The 20,526-nt window shown below is 39.3% G+C and overlaps 1 protein-coding gene across 3 annotated transcripts; it reads left to right on the top strand.

Annotated features, from left to right (window-relative positions):
- Positions 1–906: 906 nt before the first annotated feature.
- On the top strand, positions 907–10,413 carry DTD2 (D-aminoacyl-tRNA deacylase 2). Of its 3 annotated transcripts, none has more exons than XM_014857236.3 (3): positions 907–1,138; positions 4,178–4,247; positions 8,574–10,413. In XM_014857236.3, the coding sequence occupies exons 1-3, from the start codon at positions 1,028–1,030 to the stop codon at positions 8,897–8,899; spliced, it is 507 nt and encodes a 168-aa protein (XP_014712722.1). In that variant the 5' UTR covers positions 907–1,027; the 3' UTR covers positions 8,900–10,413. The 3 variants fall into 3 exon arrangements, with proteins under 3 accessions (XP_014712722.1, XP_044621388.1, XP_014712731.1); XM_044765453.2 differs by having other exon boundaries at positions 972–1,096; XM_014857245.3 differs by having other exon boundaries at positions 1,025–1,689.
- Positions 10,414–20,526: the final 10,113 nt, after the last annotated feature.

Raw genomic sequence — 20,526 nt, 5'->3', positions numbered from 1 at the left:
CTGCGAGATAACCACCAAACAGCCGGCTTCAATTTCGTATAGAAAGGACCATTGCTTATGCATAGATTATTTTCTTCAGTCACACTACTTTGCATGGATAGCAACACTGTCAGTGATGTCATCTTCTAAAACAACAGACTCGAATGTATAGGCATATTGTGCCAACTGAGCCCAAATCAATGACCTGGGTAATGCAATCAGGGTAACACTATTGTTCGTGGTCTAAATCCTCCAAACCCATAGAAAAAGAATGCTAATCTGATGCCTGTTCAAGGAATATGTTATGTGGGAAAGAAAATCAACCCCTTGTTTAATTTTATTTACATTTGAATATGTACTTACAGGAAACACATCACAGAATTTAATACCATTACATGCATTAGAATATGTCATTTTATTTTTGTATTAGTAGGAGGTTAAGAAATTTATTAACAAACACATTTTCTTTTTTTGGCGAGGATATGTTCTAAAGAATTGATCTGCAAAAGTGTATTCATGTCGCATACCAACACTTTTCCAGCAACTGCGAGATCAGAATGATTTATAGCATTTCTGCTAGAAGAGGCAGCCTTGTTTTATTGATTGGGGTAAGCAAATTTTTGAAAGATTTATAGCTTTTAGTTCCATCTCTGCTTGCTTTGTGATTCAATAGACTCATTCTATTTACCTATCTTCATAATGGGCATAATATGGACTTCAGCAGGTTTAAATTTTTTCAATGTCTGAAAACCTGTTTTCCGAGCTGAAAAATGTTTTTTCAAAAGTTTTGTAAGGTAGAGATCCAATGAGTCTTTTCACTCGTTTAGAGGTATACACCGAGCGCCTTCTACAGTCAGGCGGGCTCCGTAGAGGGGTTAGTACTCCGTCTTTGAGGACCACACATCCGGGAAATCCGAGAGCTAGACGGAGGCCCCGCCCCTATGGGCGGGACCACGGAGGTCAGCGTGTCCCTCCTCCCTGCGTGCAGGGGGCGGAGCCTGCGCGGCGCGCAGCCTGAACCCGCCGGACCGGCGCGCCGGCTTCCGCCATGGCCGAGAGCGGCCGGACACGTCAGGCCCGGGCGCTCCTGCAGCAGTGCCTGCACGCCCGCCTGCAAGTACGCCCCGCCGAGGGGGACGCCGCGGCCCAGTGGGTGGAGGTAACGTCGGCCCCGCAGCTCCAGTCAGCCTCCGGCGCGCAGGGGCGGTTCTTGCCGCCTTGTCGTGGTGACTCGTCCCCCCGCGTCTCCCTGCGAACCTGCCGCGTGGCGCGCGGCACGTGCTGTGGGCGGCGCGGGACTTCCGGCCGCCCTCCCGACGCTGCCCACAGGGCCCGGCCTCGCTGCGCCGTGTCCTCAGTCCTGCCCTGCCGACCCCGCGCCTTCTCCCTCTTCTTACCCTGGAGAGAGGGCGTGTCCCCTGCCTGGGGCCGCGGGAAGTGAACCTCCGCTCGCCGTTCTGCCACCTGAGCTCGGTGACCTGGAGGCCTGATTATCTCACACTTTTTGCTCCTAAAGAGCAAAGGCCTTGCCGCGCCCTTCGCCTTGCTCGGGCTGCGGGTGGCCGTGGCTGCTCTCGTTCGAGCTTGTAGATTAGATTTGTTGCAAACGTTCACGATGTGTTTTGCCTTGTGCTCCAGATCCCGTCGAATTCCCTCCTATGTTGACTGCAGCTAGGTTTTAGCATAGAAATGAGATTTCCCACGAAACAGGTCTGTTTTTCAAGGAACTTCTAAGACTTTGATTTATTTCCAACTAGAAACGCTACTTTTGTAATAATGTTGCATTGTTATCTAACACATTTCCTGCAAAGAATTAAAAACGTTTACACCAATATGATTTCCTTCCACTTGCCCAACAGCCTTTTTAAGACAGCCTGCTGCCACTCCGTGCAAAAAAAAAATTAAAATGTTCTTTACGGCCCCTGACTTATTTTTGGTTGAAATGAAGAAAAATATTAGTTCATAATTAAGACTTTGGGAGCATCTCCTTCAGTCGTTTGCCGAATTCGGTCCCAGATCTAGAATTCCTTAACGCAATCCTAGTCATTATTTTACATAGTACCCATAAACTATGATGTGTGGGTAATTATTCTTAAATCAGAATGTTACCCTTTGCTAATTTGGAAATATTTATAGACATAAACATTCCTATATTTTCCCCTCCCTTTTTCCTTCTCAAAAATTCATGTTTCTTATTTTGTTATTGCCTTATTTTGAGGTCGTGATTCCTCTAACATTATTTGGTATTATATTCTTTTTATATTTGCCATCCTATCCAAAGAATTGCCTATTGTAGTCGCCTCATGGGACTATAAATCTCAAACTATTAATCATTTCGATTTCTTCCTTGCTTGTCTTTTTATATTCTTCATGCCACATCTCCTTAAGCAAAATCACAGATATTTTATTGCTGTCTTTCACAGTATCAGTTTGTGTTTATAAACTTTAAAAGCTGTTTTAAAGCTTTCCCTTCCACTCCCACACATGGCTCAATTAGCGTAAAGAGCTGACAAGTAATTAGATAGTGAGAAAGTAAATTCTTTCCTCTTTCTCAAGCATCCTCTTCCCTATTCTATTATTAAAAAGTTCTAATTTTTTAAAAACATTGTTAAAAGATTTGAAGGTTGCTTTGTGTGTTCTTAGTTTCATTCGTTTAACCCTTTGCTGTCACAGGCTAACGTTTCTCTTCCTGGGAGATGAACTTTTTTAAGCTACAGTGAGATTGATCTCTACTTTCCTATATGTTTGAAATGGTTTTTACCAAAAGAAGTTACAAGAAAAGTGATTCTGACCTGAAGAGGGGAATTTGTAGGTCACAACTTAAGATCTATTATTGGAATATACTAAAGGAAAATACCAAAATACTGTACTGAGGAGGTAGTGTGGCGAGTGAGAAGAACAGGTGTCTGTTTCTGCAGATAATTAGATAATTCTGACATTGCAAGTGTCCAGCTATGAATGTGCTTGAGATTTTGGCTCCTGCTGAAACAATGCCGATGGAGAGGCCTGGGACAGTGGTACTCGTGTCGTTCAACCTGGCAGCTCCTGGTTATGGGTGTGCATTAGAGGCCTTTGCTTGTTCCAAAAGCACAGTTACACTTTTTAAAATTGCTTCTTTTCCAGGTAAATCAGATAGATGTGCGTGCAGAGCTGCATTTATATTTACATGGAAGACTATTTAGATAACACATACAGCCTGTAAGATACCATTGAACTTACATGGGCTCAACAGATAAATTGAGTCCCTGTCATGTACAAAGCAGCCTGTAAAGTGCTTTGGGAGTTAAAATGTAAAATAAATTGTATTTCAGCCCTCAAATTTATTTTAACATACTCACTTAATGAGCACTTATATACCTCTTACTATGAACCAGGCACTGTTTTAAGCACTTTACAAATATTAACTCATTCCATCTTCATAATAGGTCTCGGACTCAGCAAGGTTAATCTACAAAATAAAAAATGTAATGATTCATTCAGCAGTAAAATCAAAATCATTTATCAAGTGTCTCTTTTCCATATAGTCTGTCATACAAGAGCTAATAAAGAAATATCCAAGTCATTAGATGAAATAAATAAGCTTACATTCCTAACAGACAGCCTCGTCGTGTAAAGCTTAACATCATAAATGCAGTTTCCGAGGGTAATCACTATGTTTGTTTAAAGCACTGACAACAATAACAAAAAATAATTGGACAGTTTCTTGGAATTTATTGAAGTAGAATCAGATCCTTATTTTCACTATTGGCAAATAAATGGATTAAGAAGAATAAAGAGTGATAATGTTAAAAGATAGCAGTCACACTATTGCTTACCCATGAGCCACATCTGATACGATGTGAATTCATTTGGCATTGAGTAACTGGGGCCCTGCACTGTGAATGTTTCTATCAGACTGACTGAGGGGGTAGGAGGCTGGTTCATAGTCCTAAAGTTTTTGACTAGAAGTAAATGTTTGAAGGTCTAACTTGTGGTCTTCACTGCTGTTGGCTGCATTTTAATTTTTGAAAGAAATGATAACTGAGGTGATTCAATATTGAAAAAGATTGTTTCCTCACATATTTAAGAAATGAAATCTCTTGTAAAAACTTATCTTCCTTTGCGTTTAACCTCTAACAGCTGTGAAGTTTTATTCATTTACTTCTGTGTCTCTTTATAGAGGTTTCTTTCTAATCTGAGTTGTGGTAATTTCTCATAGGTTCAGAGAGCATTAGTGATCTACGTGTGCTTTTTCAAGGGAGCTGATAAAGAACTTCTTCCCAGGATGGGTATGTGTTTGATGTTTCTTTTTTAAGAATGAGAATGAATAGTGATAGATAAATGAACCAGAGGGGCAAAAAGCACAATCTTGAATTGTCCTGGTATGTAAATTATAAATGACTTAACTCGGTGTATTGTTGTTGGCTTTGGCTATTTGCCTCTTCCAAAGTTTAAAGTAAGCAAGTGTGGTGGAATTCTTTTAAAACATCTGCAGCATTTCACCTGGCTTCTAGATTGGTTTCGAAGGGCGTATACACACACAAAGACAGACAATGCACTGAGATTCAGCCAAGGGTACAGAAATTTTTGGAAGCAGGGTGGCCACATAGGGAGAAACAGATGCTGTATTTCTTAATATAGTTTCCTTACCTCCCAGAGTCCCTGACAGGGGCCTGTAGGTGACACTGTATGTATAAGATGTGGATCCCTTCAAATCCAGACAGCTCAGGCTTACATCATTATTATGGAAGAATTTACATTAACCATTTATATGGCACTTCTTTGTTGGAAATGTGTATAAATATAAGGTTCTCCTGATTCTCGAACCAACCTCAGTGTCATCACAGGCACACCTCCTCCAGGGGCAGAGAAAGCAGAGTTAATGTTCAGGCATCTCTGATGAATAAATTCACCTGCCTGCAGCTTTGCAGTATCCTGGACAGTCCATAGCACTGCACATTGCTTGTTATAATGCCATAGGTTCAGATATACCAAACCAAATCATATACTCTCTCAAGAGCATTCGATATAATAATTATGTCCAAAAAAAAAAAGCTTGAAATATGGAGCTATCCCTAAGGTTGGAGACAGGTTATATTCTCTTCATTAGTAGAGAACAACACCCATTGTCTGATTAATAAGAAATATAAATTATACAAATGGGTTGTTGAAGCCTGCAGAAGTTAACCCAGAAGAGCTTCAGGTAGTGGAACTCAAGGGTAAATAGCCCGAAGAGGAACAGCTTAGACAAAAGGCTAAAGCTCCTAGAGGGAATTTATACCGAGACATCAAACATGTTGACAACTTTGTCAGAGGATGGAAACTAGACTTAAGAAGGCACTACAATGGGGCCACCCGGCGGTGCAGCGGTTAAGTGCACATGTTCCGTTTCTCAGTGGCCTGAGTTTCACCGGTTCGGATCCCGAGTGCGAACATGGCACCGCTTGGCATGCCATGCTGTGGTAGGCGTCCCACATGTAAGGTGGAGGAAATGGGCAGGATGTTAGCTCAGGGCCAGGCTTCCTCAGCAAAAAGAGGAGGATTGGCAGCAGATGTTAGCTCAGGGCTAATCTTCCTCTAAAACAAAAAAAAACAAAAAAAGAAAACAAAAAAAAAAAGAAAGAAGGGACTACGATAGACCGGGCCCTGATGATTTAGTTGTTAAAGTTCTGTGTTCTTACGGCTTCAGCAGCCCGGGTTTGTTTCCTGGTGGCAGAATCACACCATGTTGGTTGCCATGCTGTGGTGGTGCTCACATAGAAGAGCGAGAAGGACTTACAACCAGGATATACAACCAGGCACTCGGGCGCTCTGGGGAGTGAGGGGAGAAAAGGGGAAGACTGGCAACAGATGTTAGCCCAGGGTGAATCCTTCCCTGAAAAAAGAAAAAAAGGAAGAAACTGCAGTAGGTGAAGATGGAAAGCCAGTAACTGTAATAGTTTGAAATTTGAGTCTGGAGGATAATAGGGATCTCTGAAGGGTTTAAGGAGAAAATGAAATGAGGGTGCCTGTTAGAGAGGATGATTTGCCAGGTCCTAAAGCTTGAGTATTGGACATTCTGTCCATTTTCCTGAGTTAATATTTTACCTTGAATTAAATCTTTCTTAACCATAAATAGTATAGTAGAAATCTTCAAAATTAGGAAGAGAATTTTTGTCATTGTGACTTAAGACTGACTTCCTGAAGTTGTTTCATATATTCTTAAATGGATCTTAATCATAATAAGATGAAATGAACCAACCAAATCCAAGCTGCGTTTTGTTGTATAGTAATTAAATTCTGTGTGCTTCCATGTGGCTATCTGAGTTCACTTTGAATACATGCATAGATTGTGGTGAATTAAAAACACTGAGGACGGGGCCGGCCTGGTGGCGCAGCGGTTAAGCGTGCACATTCCATTTTGGCAGCCCAGGGTTTGCCGGTTCAGATCCCTGGTGCGAACATAGCACCGCTTGGCAAGCCATCCTGTGGTAGGCGTCCCATGTATAAAATAGAGGAAGATGGGCACGGATGTGAGCTCAGGGCCAGTCTTGCTCAGCAAAAAGAGGAGGATTGGCAGCAGATGTTAGCTTAGGGCTAATCTTCCTCACAAAAAAAAAAAATCACTGAGGAGGTCCACCTTAACTCTCTTAATGGATAGTCTAACACAAAGCTTTAAATATCATGATTCTCAGTAAAGAACTATGATTCTTAAGAGTCACATTCTGCTAGTGTGAGTTGTAAGCAAAATAAGCCCATCTATTATTGATGGCATTAGCTTATACTTTCTACTACTCCAGGGGGCAGAGTAAGCCAGTGTGATGGGCTTCTCTTAACCCCCACCTCATACTTACTGCATGGATTCAGATCTTCCCAATCACATCATGCACTGGTACCTTGGGAATATGACAACCAGTTATAGCCATAAAGTCTGAAACAGCAAGGTTAACATAGAGATGTGCAGACTCTTCCTCAATTCATCTTCAGTATAATTGGGCCAAGATCCAGGGACCTGTCAAAGCATAACTTCCCATATACATCATTAGAGATACTGGATTGACAATCTGTCTTAGGATCTTTCCGTTTCCAAAGTGCCATTAATTCATTGTCTCATTTTAATTCTACCTGCTGACACTTGTATTTCTATTATATTTACTTCTACATACTGATATCTGTATACCTAGAGTATTAATTGAATTCTCAATTATAGCCAGTAGAGGGAGGTGTGGGGAAGTATAGTAAATTTTAATCACCTCTATGGCCTGTTATTCCGAAATTGCCTCTTTGGTCTATCACTAGTCTGAGGCCAGATAGCTGCATAGTGATTTCCATTGGAATGAAGTGCTCTGGAGAGTTACAATTTCCTTAGAAGCAGTCAGTAAGGACTGCTGGCTATATAGCAAAGTCCTATTTGGAATAGAGAAAATTAGAGGAATTTTAAAATAGATGTCAGTTAAGTGAAAACTGATAGCACTTAATACATAGCTTAGGAATTCATTTGGGTGTTCACCTTCACAGATTTTTACCAGGTTCATTCCCTGTAGAGGGGGGCAACCATACTGAATTCCTGCTGATCTTGACTACAGACCCTCTAATAATTGAAGCCGTTGACTACCCCACCCGAAGGCATACCTTTTCAAGGCTGATTGGGCAGAAGTGTGAGGTTTATATAGTTTCTTTTACCGTTTGTCCTCTCAGGACTATTCTCTACAAGCAGAGGTTACTTATACCCTTTATAGAGGTAGGAAGACCCTAAGGCTATTTACATTAGGTATTTCTCTTGTTTATTGTTTTGAAAATGGCTAATGTTGAGATGTAAAGGTTTTCTAAGTTTAGATTTTTAGCTACACATAGATGTTTATGGTGGTGTTGACACATTAGCTGTAAGAGTATAATTTCATAAATTCTATAAAAATAATACCATGTTGTGTTGTATGTATACAAAGATAATGCCAGTAACTCTATACCTTTTGATTTACTTTTTCAGTTGTAACAATAAATTTCTGATGATTCTTGCTTTTACCTTTACCCTTCTCTCATGGGTTATATTTGTAAACTGATTCGTCCGTGTTAGCAGTGCCTTTGAGATTCTGAAACTACAAAATCAGTTCGTTTATAATGGGATTGAACCTGGAACTTTTGTCTCTGCATAGAACTCTAGGCAACTAAGTTTAATCTAACAAATGCACTAAGATTTGTATTTAATATTCTTTGTTATAAAGCAGAATTTGGTGTGAGGAGGATTTGTCATAGTCTTTTCCCAATGGGATTTGCTCATGAAATATAAAAAGGAGCAAGAAGGCAAAATCTTCTCATGCATCCCCCTGAGACAACAGTATTTTGAGGTTCCAGGATATAGTCAATTCTTTAGTCCTTTCTGGATGAACTTAAGTGATCTTAACTGCCAAGTCAGATTTAAAACGTTGTGCCATTTTCTGCGTGAAATTTGCCCTGTTTTTCATGCTTAGATCATTCAGCTTAGTGAAGCAATTTTTAAAATCTAAGTAGAGACATTGAGTAAAAAGCAGGAGCTGACAAACTGAGCTTTAAAGATGAGATTTGCTGACTAGAAGATTATTGGTTTTCTTCATGTTTGTTTTTCACTTCAAAACGTTTCCCTTTTCTTCTCCGCCCAGTTAGTACACTGTTAAACGTGAAATTAAGTGAGACAGAAAACGGCAAGCTCGTCTCTATACTGGATCTACCTGGCAACGTTCTTATCATCCCTCAAGCCACCCTTGGGGGGAGAGTAAAAGGAAGAAACATGCAGTATCACTCTAACTCGGGAAAAGAAGATGGGTTAGAACTTTATTCCCAATTTGTGGCTCTCTGTGAAAAAGAATTAGCTGCTAACAGCAAGTGTGCAGAAGCTGGGGTTGTGGTGAAACATGGCACTTACGGGAACAGGCAGGTGTTAAAGTTGGACACCAATGGACCATACACACACCTAATTGAGTTTTGAAATAGTAAAAGTTAGTTTCTATGGCTGTTTTCTGGTATAAAATGATCTAGACTAAAATTAGATTTTCTTCCCCTTCGTCTTGAATACACTAATCTGCAGCATTTTTGGACAAGAAAATCCTCAGTCCCATTCATAACTCTGCAACCTGCTAGTTGGATGACCTTACCAAGGCACCTGAACTCTGGATCTCAGTCACTTCTCATCCTGCTTTCCCCTACACTTCACCCAGAAATTTGAAAAATGCTTTCCATTCATTTTATGATCGTTGTGGAAATGTTCTTAGGGAGGTGTATTTAAGTATTTTGCAATGAAGAATTTTCTGCAAAATATAGAGAAATATATTTCTTATACCCCTAAATGTATGTAATATGTAATAAAAATAACTGTTTTCATTAAAATTAGATAAAATCCAGCACAAACTGATGATAATTTTATCAATTTTGTTTTACTGTTTCGGTTTTACACATTTTGAGTGAAAGAATACGAGATTTACTATTCCTTTTAATGTCTGTGAAAATGTAATAATACAGAAATGTTATTGTGCATTATAGTATTGCTTTCCAAGGACATCCAAGTGCTTCAAATTATTTTAAAAACGTTTAGTTGATAAAGGAACAAAATATAGGGGATTAAAATTTGTTTTTATTTAATATACCAATAGGTTAATATTCTGTTTCTTAGTTTTTTACCAATGTATGTCTCACTTTCTGTCTTTGGTTTTTGAAAGTTACTGCTTCATGAATTTAGTGTTAGTTCATAAATTTTTTAGGAAGTTCCTTTCTTGTTGAATTGTATTGCTATAAAAGGAAGAAAAAGGGAAGCTTTCTACTGGAATTCTTTGAAAACAAGTTGACTTGTTCATTTCCAGATTTGGAGCCGATGTCATTTTTTCTATTAGTGAATATTATGGACTGAATGTTTGTGTTGTTGTCGCCCACCCCCCCCCAACCCCTCACTGCCAAAATTCATATGTTGAAGTCCTAACTCCCAATGTGATGATATTTGGAGATGGGACCTTTGGGAGGTAATTAGGGTTAGATGAAGTCATGAGAATGGGGCCCTCATAGTGGGAGTAGTAACCTTATAAGAGACACCAAAGAGCTTGTTCTCTCTTTCCTGACCGCATGAGGACACAGTGAGAAGGGGGCCATCTACAAGCCAGGAAGAGGACTCTCACCAGAAACGGACCATGATGACACTTTGATCTTGATCTTCTAGCCTCCAGAACTGTGAGAAAATAAATTTCTGTTGTTTAAGTCACCCAGTCTATGGTATTCTTTATGACAGCCTGAGCTGACTAAGCTGGTTATTAAGCAGAAGCTAATAAGGTAGACTTTTCAAAGGCAAGAGAGGAAGAGATATAAGAAATTGAAAGAATAAATGAATAAAAGGTAATATTCAGTTTTTGCAAGCTCCTCAGACTTGATTTAAAAAGATATCTTTAAGAGTAAAAACCACATAATATTTCTAATTACCAAAAAGATGAAATTAACTTGAATAAACATTGCTGAAAATTCCTGTGTCTTATCATCTCTTCATGTCTGTGTTCCTAAGATATTTAAAATTTTTATTATTACAAAAAAATCCTATTTTCTCTGTATCCTTCCTGCACTGTTCTATTTTGGAATGTGAAAATCAATAACTGGCTTGGTAATGAGCTCATTGTCCTTAACTTTTGCTTTATTGATTCACGATACATTTATTGAAATGTAATAAACTATTCATAAACTTGCAAACTCCAATTTTCTCAAAGCTTCTCCAAGGAGATGTATATGTCTTTCAAAAAGACCGCCTGTTACCTATTTTAAATTACTTTGATTTTGTGTCTAGGTGAAATGCTGACTCACAGCCCTAGATTGCTGTTTTATGGTTCAGGCAATTTTCTTTAAAAAGAATTTACTTAAGGTACTTGTGGAGAATAGCAATTTCAACTACATGAAGGGTTATTAAGAAGAAGGTGATGGCCAATTTAGTTTCATTTGCAAAGAGACTAGAACAAGAGGAAAAGGCAAGAGAAATAGCTGATGTCAAAATGACTACACCCTGGGTTTCTGTAGCTCTTCTGGCCGGAGGTGCTCAAAGAACCTTCAATAGATCTCGTTTTATCTTCACAGTATATAATAAGGATAGTGCTTTGGAAAGTAAGATAATGCTACAATAATTTTCCCAAGATCACACAGTAGGGAGAAGTAATTTCCATCTTCCCCATTTTTCTTGTAGTGTGAGTTGTTAAAGTTGAAATTGATCTTGATAAAAGCTTAGCATCTCCCAGTGTGGATCTCTTGAGAAAGAACAGCCAATAAATTGGTTTATTTACTAAATTAGATGGCAGTAGCGCTGCAACTAATTTGGGTGCTTTCTGCCTCTGTTTTTCTAAGATTCTGGAATGTTTCAATTATCATTTCTAAATACTATTTTGTCTGTTCATTTAGAAACTTCATAGATTCCATTATAGAAAATACTGTAAGATCCAAAGTACCAATGAGTGTAGCATTAATAACTTGAATATACTCATAGAAAGTAAAATAAACATACTTTTACCACTCTTTCGTTAGTTCAAGGCAAAAAGAAGCCATGTCATTTACGAATAATATCTGTATTAAGGATGATTTATTGACTCCATAATGAAAGAACTAAGCTTATCAAACATAAGATCAAATACTGTAGAATCCTGTGCCACTTGTTTTAGAGAATAAGGACTCACATTGGTGTTTTAAGAGAACAATAACATCAAATTCTTGCTCTATAATTAACATTGCAGAGACCCGATGTGTTGTTATGGTTAAATTTATATTTTTAAAAAGCCCCACCTGGTAATGAAAATAGTATATCTAGAAGTGCCTTGCCTATTGATTTATTGAATTGAGACTAGTTGCTGAAAGGGAAGGACTACTGGAAAAGTAGCATTTTCGTTCTGAAGCCACACCTTGGTGATGACTTTACATGTCTGTTTATTTTGATAGTCTGATTATTCTCCCTTACTTCTATTTCCCAATCACTAATACTTTCTTGCAGACCATTGCCAAGGTAATGTTCATAGACTATCCCTTTCTCTATGATACTCCACTGTTTAGAATCTTCTATAACTCTTATCTGCAGGACAAAGTCTAAACTTCTGAGCTTCTAAAGATCTCCATACTCCTTGGCAATGAATGAACTATAGAGGACCAAAGTCAGAATTCTGAGAAAACATAAAGAAAAGGCAACGTATGAGAGGCCAGAGGACTCTAGGGATCAGAGAGGTAGAGAGAACCAGAAAAATGCACTAACAGAAGATAGTTTTCAAGATGTAAACAGTGACGAAGTCAGTGCCAAATACTGAAAAAAAACTGGATAATACAAAAACCGAGGAGAGACCTCTGCGCCTAGCAGTTAGGTGTTTTCGAGCTTTTGGGAAATTGAGGTAAAATTTGCAAGAATTGGTAGAGGTAGAAAAAGACTCTTAATCTTTGGTCCTAGGGCAGAGTATCAAAGTGTGCCAGTGGACCTGTGCCAGAATCACCTGGGGAGCCTAACCTTTAACAAAATTCGGGGGCCTGCCCCATGGCCAAGTGGTTAAGTTCGTGCACTCAGCTTTGGGGGCCCAGGGATTTCACCAGTTCAAATCCTGGGCCCGGACATGGCACGACTCATCAGGCCATGCTGAGGTGGCATCCCACATGCCACAACTAGAAGGACCCACAACTAAAAATATACAACTGTACCGGGGGGCTTTGGGGAGAAAAAGGAAAAATAAAATCTTTAAAAAAAAAAAAATGTGGCTCTCTGGGACCATCCCAAACTTACTGAATTGGACTCTTAGGAGTTAAAAGTTTAGTCACCGGTCTCCCTCAGGTGCTTCTTGTGTACACTGGAATTCCAGAACCACTGTTACTCAGAATGAAGCCCAGACTTCTAAGGCTGGTATCAGGGCTCTCTAATCTGGCTCCAGGCAACTTTCTAACCTTTTCTCCCATTACTTCCCTATAGAAATTCTCCAGTATAGCTTGATTGTATTTTTCTTAGGTCATGCTCATACCTAAGTTGCCCCCTGCTGTCCTCTAAACCATCATCATTCACTATCTAGCTCAAGTCAATCTCTTCTGACCTCACAGTATTTCTCCTGCCTCCACCTTCCTTGGCATTGTGGTTGTGCCGCTCTTGACGCTGTGATGTGTCTTATGAGACTGAGTACTTTGGCTTTAATTTTTCATATTGGTCAGTCTTGACTGCAAGAGTATAAATAATATTGGGCAGAGATAATATAATAGCATACATAATATAGTATCAATATTTTTTATCTCTCACAGTGCTTCCATAGCACTCCATATGTTGTCCATGCTCAATAATTCTTGGCACATATTACCTGAATTAATATGGAGATATGCTGGTGGCCAGAATAGTCTTGATTTTGGCTCAGTTATACTAGCACCTCACACATAGTTTTCTTTGCCTTTAAGGAATAGCAAGAGGTTGCGATGTGCAGGAAGCAAGTTTAAATCAGCTACTCCTTGCTTTAATACAATAGATAACACCAGAAAAAGTAAAGACAAGCCAAAATGAAGGACTTTTGGGTCTCAACATAAATGTGGGCATTGCTGTTTCTATTTTATTGCTTTATTACATCAGAGTGGTCACTGTATTTTCTTGTGTCACTCAATAGTATCTTCCTAATATAGTATAACTGTTTTGTGTAATAGCTCTATACCTAAAAAAGCAAGCTGTTCTTAAAAACAGAAGGGAAAAACTATTTCACTTAAGAAAACTTGTCTTTGAGTCCTTTGTAAAAGAAACTTTTTATGGACCAATTAAAAATATCTTTATTTTGTTTATAAATATGAATTTTGATGCAACAAGCCTTATGAAGACCCATCTATATTTAATTAAAAAATGAAGCAGTTCTGTGGTATGCATCACAAATAGCCAACTTCATGATGAATGTGACTCTACTTTTTATTAAACTTTTCCATATGAGTGAATTCTTTGCACTGGGTTAGCCAGCATTTTTCTCCTAAGAAGCTTAATAAAATTTGACCTATTACGTCAGCTTTTTTCTGCATATGGGAAGACGAATTTGTGTGTAATGCATCACACCCTATGTAACAGTATCTGAGACCCATTAGCTAATGCTGTTAAAAACAGTTGAGGTTGGGAAAGTAATTATGGGGTTTTTTTTAGGGAATGTCTGACCATACTAGTAAAAATGCCATCCTTGGCTCCAACTTTGAGATATTGTTTACTTAGCTTTGTACTAAGGTACATAAACTAAGGCATGCTTCCTACTCCCGGCATTCTTTTAATTTACTTTGCAGCCCTAAGGTAATTCCCTTTATGAGTAGATATGATCATCTTCAAAGTTTAGCTTGCTCAGCGCCTGCATTATCTTTTCTCCTGATTACATTCAGATAGTCTTCATAGCTTTGATTTCTTTTCATTGTATGCATACTTGCCATTTTTAAGCCAGATGTTGAAAATATTCTTCTACCATTTGCTTAATACTACATCATGGATAGTTGCTCTCCACTTAAAGGTTGTAATCTTTAGAATCTGCAGGTAAGCGGTGGACCTGGGGGCTGTGTGAAATATGAATTGTTCAAGATAGGACCCTTACAAAGGGTCTTACCATCTAGTAGGGGACATGGTAGACACAGAAATATACTAGTAATATGTGATCAGTGATATCTGGACGATGCTATCTATGAGCGTTAGAATAGCAGCAGAGGGAGAAGCGTGGCTGGAGTCTGGCTGGAGTGGTGAATCCCTGTGTTAAACAAGGCTTGGCAGCTTGAGCCATCCCTTGAAGAATGGGTAGAATTTCTATAGGCACAAGGGGTGGGGGGAGGCATTTCAAAGTGTGTCTGGACTAATAGGTAAGAAGGTGACGTTAAAGGCTTTGTAAAGAGAAGAGTGACGTAATTAAAACAGTTTTTAGGAGAATAGACCTGACAGTTGGCATATAAGGATTACAGAAAGAAGAAAATTTGGTGGCAGGAAGACAGATTTTTTTCAAGTAGTGCAGACCTAGGGGATTAGGGCTCACTTATAACTTAGTAGTGGCTGTGGGTGTGGAAATTAACATAACTGGAGATATTGGAAGGTGTTTTGAAGACAGATACACTTAAGGGCAGCTGATTGGTTGTGGGGCTAAAGGGAGGAATCAAAAATCACTCTGAAGTCTTACGTATGGATTACTGGAGAAGATGAATTCACATTTTATAACGTGAGTTGGAGGGACCTGAAGGTTTATCCAAGTAGAAATGTCCAGCAGACTTGTTAGGGCAGAGAGAGCATAGATCTGAGAGTCTTATTTATAAAAGTGATAGTTGAAGCCCTAGAAGTAAATAAGATTGAATCATCCAGTATTCACTGAGTGCCTACTCTGTAAGTATAAGAGGCTCACTGAAAAAGAAAGAGCAGTTCCTAGCCTTACGGAGATTACAATGTAACTGGGCTGTTAAGACAGTTCCCGGGAACACAGAGAAACTAGAGGCGCCGAAGAGAGTAAAATAGTACTGGGGGGAATTGCAATTGGAATAGACTTCACCTAGTTGTGTGAGCATTGACATTTCAGTATCATCTTGAAAATTAAGATCTATAAGAGAGATGATGTAGAGAACAACAAAGGATTTGAGTTCCAACTAAAGTTAGAGCAACAGAAGGAAGAGGAAAAATTGGCGAAGGAAAGAAAGATCAGACAGATAAGTAAGTGGAGAAAGTGGGAGAAGTAAGTAGAAACACCGGTGTCCTGGAGTTTAAGGCTTCAAGAACTGGGGGAGTGGGTGCAAACATGCAGACAAGTTGAAAACATTATAGTAGAGTCAACACCTACATACCCATCACCTAGATTCTACGATTAGCATCTTGCTTGATTTGCTTTGATATCTATCTCCCCATCTGTCCATTCCAAGAATGAGGTTCTTTTGTTTGTCAAGGGTTTTTTAATTTATCTCTCTTCTTTCCTCCCCTTTGGCCTCCGCTGGTTGGCTCGTCCTCTCTGAAGCCCAGGCTGTGTATGAGCCTGCTTCATGTCACCCATACGCCCTAGGTTCACTATACTTACTTCATAAGAATGCCTCTCTACTCCGTGTGCCTTCCTATCTTTAAAGCAAGGTCGCAAATGATGGTTCATGGGAGAAATATTTTTTCCACCCTTCTGGTTAGGTTAGTTAACTATCCCTGGAAGTCTGCACCTAAGAATAGAGAAGAGCCTGTCTCTAAATGACCCTGTGACTTGTCTAGCTTTCCAGCAGTTTATCAAAGTACGTATGGTCTGAGGACCACCTTAATCTGAATTACTAGGAAAACTTGTGAAAAACGCAAAGGCCCCCATTTCACCCTGGATCTTCTGAATCAGAGTTTCTGAGAAGAGGCCTGGGAATCTGGATTTTAACAGTCACTCTTTGCCACCTGTGACTCCTCCTCAGACTAGCATCTGAGAACTGATTGTACAGTGTAATTAATATCTGAGCTAGAAGTCAAGAGGCTCGTTTTGGAGTCTCAGCTTTCCGATGGACTACGCTAGCATGACTCAGTCCCTCTGGGACTCATCCTAAAAGGGAGGGAATTGTACTTGACAAATTCTGAGATCCTGTCCAGCTCTACCATTTTGTGGAACTCTGAAAACGGAATCTTGTAAATTAGAAGGAGTTGATTAAACTTTAATCAGAGGAACCAAAAGAAAATGTTTAGGTTTGTATTCATTTGACCTACAGTTGTTTCTTTTAATTCAACTAGTATGTGAGTTGCTCATCAAAATAACTAAAGTCTTCCAGCATTTCATGACTTTTCATTTGGTTTTTAAACGCTGAACCATAGAATGAGCTTCAGGCATTTCACTCAGCCCTTTGCCCATTCATAGCTCTGTGTTTCCCTGGTGATTCCAGTGTTCGCAGTCTGCCAGGTCCACTTGGAGCTGTTGCCACTCTGCATTCCTTTTACATTGTTGACAATATCCTTTTTCTCTTCTTCTCTTTCTTACAAAGAAAGTGACTTATTTTCTCAGGGCTCTGAGTTGGCAGACATTACTGCAAGTTTTAAAGCTGTATTTACTAGTGAAAGGAAAAAGCGTCTGATTGTCTTGAGCAAGGCTTAAATTTTGTGCCCTCAATCACCTTGATGTTGGACAGCTTTTTTTTCCATTGTAAATCTGGGCGTAATTTTAATTTCATGATGATTTCAGAATATTATTTAGGTGTTCTTGCTATAACCTTATATATAATAATAATGAGTGTCCAAATCCTACAACAAGATTTTTTTTTTAACTGTTTTTCGGAGGTGGTGTAAATTTGCTATTTACTAAGCTTTTCCAAAAATTTTATTGACAGATTCTTATTTACTGAGGTCATATGATCAGAATAAAGTTCATTCAGTATATAACCCACATATTTGTATTTGTGTTAAAACCTGTGTAGGAGTATAGTAATGGCGTATTAATTCCCATATTTTCTCCTCTTTTTTCTTTGATATTTTCATTTAGAAATAAGAAAGAGAAATTATGCAAGCATTTCAATACTGTGCCACTGCTACTCTCTGATTAATATTTGAGATTATTTAATTAACCAGATACTTACTACCTAGTATGTGTGAAGCAGTGGTAGGCATTATAAGCAGAAAGATAACTATATTTCAAGGTGCCTACCATTAAGCTTACAACAGTGATTCATCCTGAATTACACAGTAATCAATAGAGAAAATATTGGACTTTAGCTCTCCTAGGAGTTCTTTGTTAAATGCACTCAGAAGTCAAAAGGCATAGTCTTTTAAATAAGAAGTTTTTTAGAATCTACTTTATACCCAGTACTGGGAAACACAGAGGTTATAAAGATAAAATGCGTTCTCTTCCTTTGTGGGTTCATATCCTTATATATTTCAGGAGATAGAGAGATTGCAGCAGAGAACGTAGATTTGGAAGTTAGCTGCACATGTGTGGTAGTTAAAGTCACCAAAGTTAATAGTATGACGGTTTCTCAAAAAATAACGATGGAACTACCAAGTGATCTAGCAGTCCCACTTCTGGGTATATATCCAAAAGAGTTGAAAGCAGGGTCTCAAAGAGATATTTGCACACCCATGTTCATAGCAGCACTATTCACAATAGCAAAGAAGTAAGCAACCCAAATGTCTATTGAAGGATGAATGGAGAAACAAACGCAACATATACATACAGTGGAATGTTATTCAGCCTTAAAAAGAAAGGAAACCCTGTTACATACTAAAACATGGAGAAACCTTGAGGACTTTATGCTAAGTGACATAAGCCAGTCAGAAAAAGCAAAATACTGCCTGATTCTACTTATATGAGGTATCTAAAGTCGTCAGAGTCATAGAAACAGAAAGTAAGATGGTGGTTGCCAGGGGCTGGAGGGGAAGGGAAAAGGGGAGTTGTTGTTTATTGGGTATAGAGTTTCACTCATGCAGGATGAAAAAGTTCTGGAGATCTGTTTTACAACAATGTGAGTATACTTCAACTACCGAGCTATACACTTAAGAAAAAGTCACGAGGGCCGGCCTGATGGCATAGCAGTTAAGTTTGAAAAATCCACTTTGGCAGCCCAGGGTTCGCTGGTTCTGATCCCGGATGCAGACCCACGCACTGCTTACCAAGCCATGCCATGGCAGGCGTCCCACATATAAAATAGAGGAAGATGGGCACAGATGTTAGCTCAGGGCCAGTCTTCCTTAGCAAATAGAGGAGGATTGGTGGCAGATGTTAGCTCAGGGCTAAGCTTAATCAAAAAAAAAAAGAAAGAAAAAGTCACCAAAGTGGATGACGTTGTCTAAACGTGAGTGTGTAGAAAAGATGTCAAATAAGAAACAGTAGAAAGCTGAATATTTAAGAAACAGGCAGATTAAGAGATACCATCAAGAGGCTGACAAAGGGTGGGAAGAGAGGTAGCAGAAAATTTAGAAGAGAATGATGTCATAGAATCCAAGAGAAGGGAGAATTTCTATTCAAGTAGGTTGTAGTCAACAATAGCCAATCCAGTAGCGAGGTCAAATAGGGAAGAACTTTTAAAAAGCCATAGGGAGCCAGCCTTGATGACCCAGTGGTCAAAGTTTGGCTCTCACATTTTCAGCAGCCCGGGTTCATTTCCTGGTGGTGGAACCATGCTACCTGTCTGTCAGTTGCCATACTGTGGCATGGCTCACATAGAAGAACTAGAACGACTTACAACTAGGATATACATCCGTGCACTGGGGCTTTGGGGAGGGAAAAAATAGCCATTGGGATTGACAATTAGAAGGTTACTATGAATGTTACTGAGTGCAGGTTTCTTAGAATTATGTAAGCCAAATATCTTGAGGATTGAATGGGACTTAAGAAAATAGAATAAATGTAGACAACTCTTCCAAGCAATTGGGGATGAAGGAAATGGAAGAGCTGTAGTTTTGTAGGAAGGCAGTATTAAGGGAATTTTTTTTTTTGATGCCCAAAAATCTGAGCATGTTTTTAGAGAAAGAGGAAGTATAAAAATTGAAGAAAGAAGAAGAGAGCCTTATGGAGCAAAATCTCCAATCAAAAGAATAGGTGGAGGGATGCTTTTGGAAAACTTTGGGTATCCCCTGAGATGAGAGGAAAAGGTTGCTGAGTATAGGATGAAAAGGAGAGTTCTAATGCAGTTCAGACATCATGCCCTCTACTTTTGCTGTAAAACATAAGGCTTGATCATCTGCGAGAGAGGAAGATGGCGTGGGTAGTGGCTGGAGGACAGTAGTGAATGTTTGACAGAGCCACTTTAGGGAACGGGTAAGTGAGCCAACTAGCTGAGGCTATAAATCATAAATAATGCAGCAAGTTAGAAAATGCAGTTACGCAATTTTCTTGGCACTCCAAGAGCAGATCAGAAAAAGCAGATGGTTGGGTTGATCCACATTCAGGGATTGGCAGAGGAGCTGGAGTGATTAAGGTCATGGAGTGGAAGGAATTGGGAGTGCTAGTAAGAAAGTGATTGAAACAACTGACCTCATAAACCAAACTGGACAAGGAAAGGATAAAAAAAAGTAAAATCAGTAAGGAGCTAACAGACTAGATGAGGGAAGAGACCAAGAAGACTAGTGCTCTTAAGAAGTTAGAAGGAGAAGTATAAAGACAGTAAGAGTGGGAGATGTGGAAAGATTAAAGACTGGTCACAGAGTGAGGTCTCTGAGTAGAACCATTTTGTGTGATAACAAGGTCTAGGATGAGGCCATGGGAATGTGTAGCTGCAATGGAGGGTGTCAAGGAATTGAAGTTTGTATGTTGGATGACTACGTCATTTGGAAAATAAAAGTAACCCAGAATGATAAGACTCAGAACAGAGAGAAATATCCATAGCCCTGTGCCCAAATCTTTAATCACTGTAAGAGCGTGATATGAAGGTCAGCATAAGGCAGAGATAAGGATGGGGAGAGAGTGATGTTTCAAGAGGATGTGAACTTCAGAGGAGGCAAGAGGAAGCATAGTCTGAAAACCCTAGTATAAAGCCAGGGGAATGTCGGCTTCATTTCCTGGTCTTGAAATAGGAATCACTTTCTTAAAGGAACTTGTGTGGTCAGGAGGAAGTCAGGTTTCCATTACAACAAAGAAATCAAAAGATTGTTGGGGGGGGGGGGCCAGCCCAGTGACATAGCACTTAAGTTAGCACACTCTGCTTCGGCAGCCCGGGTTC

The sequence above is a fragment of the Equus asinus genome, chromosome 2 (assembly GCF_041296235.1).
Source record: "Equus asinus isolate D_3611 breed Donkey chromosome 2, EquAss-T2T_v2, whole genome shotgun sequence".
NCBI lineage: Eukaryota > Metazoa > Chordata > Mammalia > Perissodactyla > Equidae > Equus > Equus asinus.
The sequence above is the reverse complement of the archived record's forward strand: the minus strand, read 5'-3'. Positions and strand labels throughout refer to the sequence as shown.

What these genes read in the sequence shown, in the direction of transcription:
- DTD2 (XM_014857236.3), top strand. Translation starts at nt 1,028, where the DNA reads ATGGCCGAGAGCGGCCGGACACGTCAGGCCCGGGCGCTCCTGCAGCAG. An exon ending in CCGCGGCCCAGTGGGTGGAG is followed by an intron (nt 1,139 to 4,177) that starts GTAACGTCGGCC and finishes AATTTCTCATAG; the next exon opens with GTTCAGAGAGCATTAGTGAT. An exon ending in AGAACTTCTTCCCAGGATGG is followed by an intron (nt 4,248 to 8,573) that starts GTATGTGTTTGA and finishes TTCTCCGCCCAG; the next exon opens with TTAGTACACTGTTAAACGTG.